This window comes from Nothoprocta perdicaria, unplaced genomic scaffold (assembly GCF_003342845.1).
Source record: "Nothoprocta perdicaria isolate Ctin4 unplaced genomic scaffold, notPer1 scaffold_819, whole genome shotgun sequence".
NCBI lineage: Eukaryota > Metazoa > Chordata > Aves > Tinamiformes > Tinamidae > Nothoprocta > Nothoprocta perdicaria.
In genome coordinates, this window is record NW_020456109.1 from 2,996 (window position 1) to 12,679 (window position 9,684).

The following is a 9,684-nucleotide window of genomic DNA, read 5'->3' on the forward strand; positions in this document are numbered from 1 at the left end:
TGGAGAGCAGTGAAATGAGTGCCTGGAGAGCAGAGAGAAAAAAAAAAAAAAAAAAAAAAAGAGAGAAAAGAAAAAAAGGTTCTCCTGAAAGAGAAGTAGTTGCTTTCGTGGTCAAAATGCCTCATAAGTGACTGCAGCTATTATAGCAGGACTTACTTCTCTGGAGCCCATGGGCAGAGGTCCCAGCTGCTCATGGTACAGTCAGCCATTATGAGCTGGAGCTCCAGACAGCGAGCTCAGCTAAGGTCTGGACAATAAGGAAAATGTGCGTGCGTCTACATGTGTGTCCACATAGGCTAAAGAGAGTGTAAGAAAGGGAAATAGTTTTGGTAAAAAAGGTCTCTCCTGACTTGTCCCTGTCTTTTCCTCTTTGCGCAGCCCTAAATGCCTGCAGAAAGCAAAACGTCCAACAGCAGCTCCTTCAATGAGTTCCTGCTCCTGGCATTTGCAGACAGGCGGGAGCTGCAGCTCTTGCACTTCTCCCTCTTCCTGGCCATCTACCTGGCTGCCCTCATGGGCAACGGCCTCATCATCACAGCCATAGCCTGCGACCMCCGCCTCCACACCCCCATGTACTTCTTCCTCCTCAACCTCTCCCTCCTTGACCTTGGCTCCATCTCCACCACTGTCCCGAAATCCATGGCCAACTCCCTCTGSRACWMCAGGRMCATTTCCTWCTYGGVWTGTGCTGCCCAAGTCTTCTTGTTTGTCTTCTTTGTAGGAGGGGAGTTCTCTCTCCTCACAGTCATGGCCTATGACCGCTTTGTGGCCATCTGCAGACCCCTGCACTATGGGAGCCTCCTGGGCAGCAGAGCTTGTGTCCAAATGGCAGCAGCTGCCTGGGCCAGTGGCTTTGTCTATGCTCTTTTGCAGACAGGGAACACATTTTCCCTTCCGCTGTGTGAAGGCAATGAGGTGGATCAGTTCTTCTGTGAGATCCCCCAGATCCTCAAGCTCTCCTGTTCACACTCCTACTTAAGAGAAGTCAGGGTTACTGTGATTGCTGCCTGCATGGCCTTTGGGTGTTTCATTTTCATTGTGGTGTCCTACGTGCAGATCTTCAGAGCTGTGCTGAGGATGCCCTCTGAGCAGGGTCGGCACAAAGCCTTTTCCATGTGCCTCCCACACCTGGCCGTGGTCTCCCTCTTTATCAGCACTGCATTTTTTGCCTACCTGAAGCCGCCCTCCATCTCCTCCCCAATACTGGATCTAGTGGTGGCTGTTCTGTATTCGGTGGTGCCTCCAGTAATGAATCCCCTCATTTACAGCATGAGGAATAAGGAGCTCAAGACTGCCGTGAAGAAGCTGATTTCATGGACTTTGTTCAGCAGTGCTAACATTTCCATCTCTCTCCACAAATGACTCCTTCTGTATCACTTAACATGACTGAGCATTGTTCCTTCATGTTATTTTTATTACAGCTTTTATTTGTCGTAAGATTATTCTCATGTTGCTACACAAGTGCTTACATTCATCCTGTTTTTACTGAGTCTCCTTTTTTCACGATGTACCTTGAATGGTATCAAATACTGTATTAGGACTGGATCCCTCACTCAATCTCTGTAATAAATTAGATTCCATTCACTGGATCTTTTCTTCCAAAGCTGCTGTCAAGAAAATGTTCTGGAAATTGCACCTCAGAAGCACCTGCCGAACAGGCTTCTGCATGAGTTCTGGCGTAAAAAGCTTATAACTGTGCAATGCTCCCTTTAGAGACAAAGAGTTTGAGTTGGGAGAGAGACCAGATTAGAGTCCAGTGCTTTTTAGTTTGTCTAACTCTAAGGCCTTCCATCAGTATGTCTATCAGTGCCAGAGCTCCCTTCCCACTCATAAGATAGGATATTGTTAGTGCAACCTCAGGTCGGTGACAGTGGAACCCCAAGGGGCCCCAGCTGCTCCCTGCCACTGTGCTCACATTGAGGAAGAGGTGCAGGATGTCCTGGGGTAGATGCACGCAGAGGTGGCCGCTCTGCCATGGGTCAGTGAGGTGCAGCACATTGTGCAGCAGCGCCAGCGCCTTAGTGTCCATCTCCCCATCAACGTCCTGCAGCCGCTGCACCACGTTGGGGACCAGCTCCAGCATCTCCCTCACCTGCAGGTGGACATGCGGCGGTTCCTCACAGTGCCGGGGGTCGAAATGCTCCAGACATGGGCACCATCAGTGAGTGCCCACTCACCGTGGCGGGTTTCTCACAGAGGATGAGCAGGCCGCACAGGACCAGCCAGCGCGGGACCTGCTGCTCATGGCCCAGCTGTGCCCGACACAGGCTCAGCGCCACCTCGTTGTCCGCCATGCACAGATCCGGGCACCGCAGCAGCTGCTGCTCCCAGCCCACAGATGGGCTCTCAGGCTGGCAGGAGAGCGGGAGCGAGGTGAGCAATGGGGCTGAAGGGAGAGGTGGGCAGCAGAGATGGCACCAACATGGAGAGCAAAGTGAGGAAGGGTGAGGAAGGGGAGCTGGGCTGAGATAGGCAGGAGCTCTTCTGAAGCAGGCTCATTTATTGCTGGCTCTGGGCATTATCTCAGACAAAACACACCAACCTGAGTGCTCCCAGGGACACCTGGACTCTAGGAACTCTGTGCTGAGCGTGGGCAGGGTCCGAAACAGCTTCTGCCTCAACCCTTCTGTGATTCTAGGACCTCACAAGCAAGGGAAGGCCACGAGCCATGAACCTGGGGACATCTGCCTGTGACGTGCCTCTTCCTGCTGTGAGCTCAGCTCCTGTGTGCGCTTGATGCTTGTGTCCTTTGGGGGCTCAGGAGCTCAGTGCCATGGAGATGGCAGAGCCACGGACATAGCAGAGACATTTCCCCTCATGCTCTGCCAAGCCATCCCCTCCCTTCACTACTCTTCCTTTCCTTCCCATCTTGGATGCTGGCAGCCCAGTTCTGCGCTCTGCCACCTCTGCCTTTCCCTCCTTCCATCTTATAGGATCCTGTCCCTTTTGCCGACTCCTCCATTCTGCTTAGAGATGGCCTTTCCTAGATTTCCAAACACACTTTTGTGTGCTTTCACTCTTTCTCCCATATTTTCTACTACCACCTCCCGATTTGAGTAGGGCATAGAATTAACGTATGGCTTTCCAAGTCACAGCTAGGCTTTCCTTGAAAGCAGCCACTCTGCTCCCCTCAGGCTGGGATGCTGCCTGAGGAGTGTCCTTGAGGTTGAGAGATCTCTCCCATCTTGTTGGGTGGGTGAGTACTGAACATTTGTCCATTACAGGTAGCTAAGAGCCCCATGGGATAGTAGAGAACTTCCTGCACTGACATGCAAAACCTGCTTTGTAAAACTTGCAATGGAATAAATCCTACTCTTTCTGAAGTGCGTTAATTGTTTTGAATGCGACCAGATCTAGAGTCAACAGAGTGTTTGTGAATGCAGGGAGGCATAAATTCATTTTAATTAGGCATGTGATGTGTGACCAGGGAGGGGGAACACATCAAGGAGCCATGTTAGGCGGGCCAGGATCTCTATGACTTCTGAGTACCTTAGCCAGTGGGGAAAAGGAGAGGGCATACATTGCTTGGGAAATGAGGATAAAAGGAGACTATTTGTCCTTGTTACTTCAGAGTGATAACGTATGTCTCGATGTCTGGAAAGGCTTCTAATCTTGTTGTGTAGACATCTGCTACATTTACGATCATGGACACTAGCTGAACCTTTTCTGTGTTTTTCGTTTCAGGGGAATAATTTTAAGTGGTGTTACAGAGAAAAGTAGGAAATGTCACCCCTGTATAGGAGGAAGGACAATACAGCTTGCCAGCTATTTATGGTAGTTGATTCTGCTCCAATTTAAAAGGCAGTTCTTTAGTCAGAGTGCCTTAATTAGTAATGATACTCTAATAACTCCTATTTTACATTCAAACTCAAGAGTATTTAAGTATTTCAACCAATAAAAAGGGTTTGTTTTTTTTTTTCTTATAAATGAAATGTAAATTGCTTGGCTAGATTGTTTAGCCAACTTACATATTTATAACTGGATATATAGTTTGGGAGATTGAGTTAGGAGATGCAAAATTAAGAAGTAGGTGTGTTAGGGAAGGGAACTCATGATGTATTGCCAAARGACACCTCTGTTTGTCCTGTCCCTGGAATCTCACCACCATCTTTCCTCCACAGCTTGCTGGATACCAATTTAGTGAATTTTGGCTTTCTATGGTCTAAGCCCCTAATGACTGGAGGAAACACACTATGATCAGAATAGACTGTTTGAAAAAGTCCTAACTAATTTTCTTGAGTTAGGAATCTGTATGTAAAGGAAAAGCTAGAATAAATCGTGTAAAAGATTGGAGAGAGGAAAATATTGGCTATTGGTTGTACATCCTAAGTATGTAATTAAAAACATCTGCATTTTGTATTTCTTAAAGGGCAGAGATAAAACTCTTACTTCCACAAAGTAAGGTCCACAGACGACCTTGGATTTTGATGACTATTTTTTCCTTAGCATTTGCCATGTAAGGTGGAAATGGAAGAACAAATCTATTCTGTGGCACCCTCTGGTGGCCGATATTGCATGCTCAAGTTGAAGACTGGAAATGCTCCTTTGCTTTTAATTGTGAGGTGCACATAGTCCTTTCTGAATCACTATTTCACAGAATTGCAAGAGTAAGTCAAGGCAGCTTTCCATGGCTGTGCAATTTCGGAGAGTTGAAACACATGTGTAAATGAAGAAGTCCTTCACCTTAAATATCTGTTAGCAGTGTTTTAAAATTCACCTGTATTGGGCAACTTACAGCTTTCCAGAAGGCTTTATTTAGTGAGGAATGATGAGTTATGAGGCAGGAGTGCATGTAGCCCAATCAGTGCTTATGTAATGGGAGAAGAGGGAAGTTGGTAGAAGTGGCTGTAGAAAGAGAGTCCAGAGAATGGAGGCCAAAGGTCGGTGCTTTGGAAGACAGTTCTCTAAAAAGAGTGATGAGTGAAGAGATTCATTCATTCATAGTTAATGTGTGACCCAGAGAACAAGACTGACGTGTGTGTGACCAGAGGTGATTTGCAAGGTTCCTGTGTGGAGCTTTCTGCAAGAATTGGCAGAACAATAACCCCTACCTAAATCTAAACATAACCCTAAACCCTAACTGTAATCCCTGGCATCTAACCCCAAGCGTAACCCAACCTTAACCTTTAGCCGAACCTAACCGTAAGCCTAAGACTAAGCTTAACTCTGAACCTTACTGTAACTTTAGTTGCTAACACTAACCTGATGCATAAACCCTAACCTAGGCCCTAACCCTAAATGTATAACCCTCAGCCTAAATTAACCCTAACCCTAAATGCATGTCTAATCCTACCCGTCTCCAATTTTATGTCTAACCCTAAATGTCATGTCTTAACAGCAACCCAAACCATGTCTTAATGGGAAATCTTATTCCTTAACCCAAATGCAGCAACTACCTGCTAATCCCAGCCCAAATCCTATACTTAACCCTAACCTCACCTTAACAGTAACAGCACCCCTAATTCTAAATGGCGTGTCTGACTCAAACATTTAGAATTAGGGATACATTTKAAAYCYTAAYGCTSTYCATAACCAACATTAACCATAACAAATCCTAAACTTTACCCCAAACCCTAACCCTATAGCTAGTCCTGACTCGAATCCTAACTTAACCCAGACKCAGCTTAAATGCTTTGTCTAAAGCTAACCCTAACACAAACATGAAACCCTAACCATAATTCAAACCCAAACCCTAAATGTCTAATCCTATCACAAACAGGAAAACCTAAAACCTAACCGCTAACCAAAACAGTGACCCTAACCACTAACCTTTCTGTAGCCCTAAGTGGCATGCCTAACCCCAACTCTATCCCTACAGCCAAGCCTGAACCTTAATCTATAACACTAATGCTGACCTGAAATGCCTAGCCCTAACCCTCATTCCTAACGCTAACCCTGAAGGCCCAACCTGAACACTAAATACTGACCCTAACCGAAAGCCAACCCTTCCCTAACACTAAACGTAACTGTAAATGTTGTGCCTACCCCCTTTTGCAACACTTTCTCCCACGGTAATCCCTAATCTCTAACTCTGTTCCAAATGCTAACCAGCCCTAGCCCTAAATGGCTAACCCTCAGTGGCATGGATAACTCTAACCCTGTCCTTAACCATAGCACTCACCCTATCCCTACCTCTTAACCCTGACACCTTGAACTAACCCTAATCCAAGTCCTAGCCTTTAATGGTGAGTATAACCCTACCATATAGTGAGTATAATCCATACAATAAACCCATCCCTAATTCTTAACACTAACCCTTAACTCTGTAACTAACCCTAAATTATGACCCTGACCGAAACTCTGACCCATTACCCTATCCCTTACCCTTCAAAACGCTGAGCCGAAATGTCAAAACCTCCAAGCTCTAACAATACACCTAATCCTAACCTAGTGTAACCTCAAATATGTTACGCTAACCATTACCAATCCTGAGTCTAGCGTTCACCCTATACCTAACTCTAATCTGAACTTAACCCGAAATGCTACGTTTAACCCTAACCCTCTCCTCTACCCTAAACCCTAATCTCTAACTGTAACCCTACATGTCTTGACAATAATCCAACCCTTTCCCTAAAAGGCATGATGAAAGCATGATAAGGCTTCTATTTTCCTTCTTTCTGGAGGAAAGACTGTGATCTATATGCTAAAGTAAAACTAGAATACAGTAAAATATTAATACTACACGTCATGGATATGCATTAATTAGAAAATTCTACTTTGTTTGTTGCATTTAATTAAGGGGAGAGGTAAAATTCTTACTTTCGCAAACCCACAGTCCTCCTTCGATTCTGATGGCTGTTTTTCCTACAATTTGCCGTGTGAGATGGAAGTAGAAGAACAAATCTACTCTGTGGTGCCCTCTGGTTTTCAATATTGTATGCTTATTTTGAAGACTAGAAACGCTCCTCTGGTTTTAATTTTGAGGTCAATGCAGTCCTTCCTGAATCACTATTTCACAGAATTGCAAGAGAAAGTAAAGGCAGTCTTCCAAGGCCGAGCATTTTCTGAGAGCTGAAACATATGTGTAAATGAAGCACTTCTTCACCATGAACCTTCTGTCACAGATATCTTAAAATACACATTTATTGGGCAACTTAAAGCTTACCAGAAGGCAGTATTTGTTGTGGCACAATAAATACAGAGGCAAGAGTCTGAGTGGTGCTAGAGTGCATGCAGCCAACTCAGTGGCGGGCAGACTCTAAAAAGAGTTTTTTTTTTTGGTTTTTTTTTTTTTGATATTGCTGTGAGCTTTCTCAAAAAGTGATGTGAATAGAAAGCATGTACATGCACATGCACTTTTTTATTTTTAGGATTTAACCTTCGCTCTGTGGCATTTGGTGAGGTGCTGTGTAGCCTGTTTGAGGAGCATGACCCTCAGCTGCTGTTAGGAGTTCCCGTTTAAGGCTGAGAGAGCTGGCCTGTTCAACCTGAAGAAAAGAAGGCTGGGGGGGGATCTGAAAAGAGTATATAACTACCTCAAGAGAGCGAGGGAGGAGGATGGGGCTGGCCTCTTTTCAGTGGTGGCCACTGATATAACTAGAGGAACCAGCCACAACCTGAAGTACCAAAACTTCTACAGGAATGTAAGGAAAAAAATCTTAACAATGAGGGTGGGAGAGCACTGGAACAGGTTGCCAAGAGAGGTTGTGAAGTCTGCTTCTCTGGAGATCTTCAAACCCACCTGGATGCCACCTTGTGCCACGTGCTCTAGGTAAACCTGCTGGAGAAGGCGGCGTTGGACTAGATGATCTCTAGAGGTCTCTTCAAACTTTAACCATTCTGTGATCCTATGATTGTAATCCGTGTGGGTGCCTGGAGTTATTCCTGGCTGTATGCAGGACCCTGCACTTATCCTTATTGAATCTCATGAGTTTCCTCTCTGCCCGACTCTCCAGCCTGTCCAGGTTCCTCTGAATGGCYGCACAGCCCTACAGAGTGTCGGCCACTCCACCCAGTTTGGTATCGTCTCCAAACTTGCTCAGGTTGCACTCCTGGCCCTCGTCCAAGTCATTGGTGAACAAGTTAAACAGCACTGAGCCCAATATTGATCCCTGGGGATACCACTGACCATAGACCTCCAACTAGACTCAGCCCCATTTATCACCACCCTCAGAGCTCTGCCATCCAGCCAGTTCTCAATCCACCTCACTGTCTATCTGTCCAGTCCACACTTCCAGAGCTTCCCCATGAGGAGGTTATGGTAGATGGTCACAATCCACATGAGGAAAGGAGCTTTCTTCATGGAAGGAAGAGGTGGAACGGGCAAGGAAGAAGCATGAAGGGGAGAAAGGGGTCGAGGCAAAGGCAGAGGGGAAGTGGGTAAGGAATATGCATGGAGTGGGGGAAGGTGGCAAGGCAAAGGGATAGGTGGAGCAGGCAAGGAAGAAGCCTGGAGGTGGGAAAGGGGGAGAGGAAAAGGGAGAGGTGGAACAGGTGAGAAAGAAGCAACGAGGACGGAAAGTGAAAGAAAACTGAAATAAACTAGCTCCAACCCAACCTAAACCTAATCCTAAACACAATCCTAACCCTCAACTAAACCCTAAGCTTATACCCTAGTCTTAATCTCAACTTTAACCATCACCATAAAGCCTAACCCTTACCTTAACCATAAGCCTACCTTTACCTGACCATAACCCTAACACCTTGCCCTAATAATTCATATAACCCTAAATTTCTAAGCCAGACTGTAATATAAAGCAGTACACATCAGCACATACCTGTAAAAAGTAGGAGCTACCAGTTCACACCCATGCACAACAGGACAGAGCGGCAGAAACCAGTGTACACCAGCACACACCRGTRGACACCATCACAAACTGGTGAACTCCARCAGACACCAGTACAGACCACTGAACATCARTGCACAMCAGCACACATCAGTGCACATGAGTACATTCTTCAACAGACCAGAACAAATGAGTACACAGCTCTACAGGCCAGTATAAACAAATACAGACCAGCATACATCAGCACACMYTGGTACAAAGCAGTAGACACCAGTGTACTGGTGTGTACTGGTGTCTCCTGGTCTGTATTTGTGTGCASTTGTRTATGCTGGTGTGTACTGGTGTATATTGACAAGCTCTGGTATGTTCTGCTGTAGGCTGRTGTGTACTGGTCTCTGCTGGTGTGTAGTGGTGTGTGGTGGCATGTGCTGGTGTGTAGTGGTATGCGCTGGTGAGCACTGGTGCACTGGTGTGTAGTGGTGTGTACCTGCCTGTACTGGTGTGTACTGTTGATGGTTGTGTTTGCTAGTGCATACAGGAGTGTACTGGTGGGTTCTGATATGTGCARCTGTGTACTAGTGACCTCTGGTGTGCACTGCTATGTACTGGTGTGTAATGGTTTGCACAGCTGTGTTCTCGTGTTCCCTGGTGCGCGCTGTTGTGTATTGTAGTGCACAGGTGTGCAGTGGTGTGCACAGGTGTTTATTGTTGTCAATGCTGGCGTGTACTGCTCTTGGCTGGTGYGTGTTGGTATGTAATGCTGTGTACTGGTGTATAATGGWGTGTGCTGGTGTGTAATGATGTGTTCTGGTGTGCACTGGGTGTAACGATCTGTATTATTGTGTTCTGGTGTGCACTGCTGAGTACTGGTGTGTACAGCTCTAGTGTGGTGTGTGCTGCTCTCTGCTGGCATCTGCTAGTGTGTACTGGTGTGGGGGGGTCTGTACAGGTTTCCTGG

The 9,684-nt window shown here is 46.2% G+C and overlaps 1 protein-coding gene across 1 annotated transcript; it reads left to right on the plus strand.

The window, feature by feature from the left end:
- Positions 1-411: 411 nt before the first annotated feature.
- Positions 412-1,362, plus strand: LOC112958194 (olfactory receptor 14C36-like). Its single transcript, XM_026051992.1, has one exon. It carries the CDS (start codon positions 514-516, stop codon positions 1,360-1,362), a length of 849 nt encoding a protein of 282 aa, XP_025907777.1. The 5' UTR covers positions 412-513.
- The last annotated feature ends 8,322 nt before the right edge of the window (positions 1,363-9,684 follow it).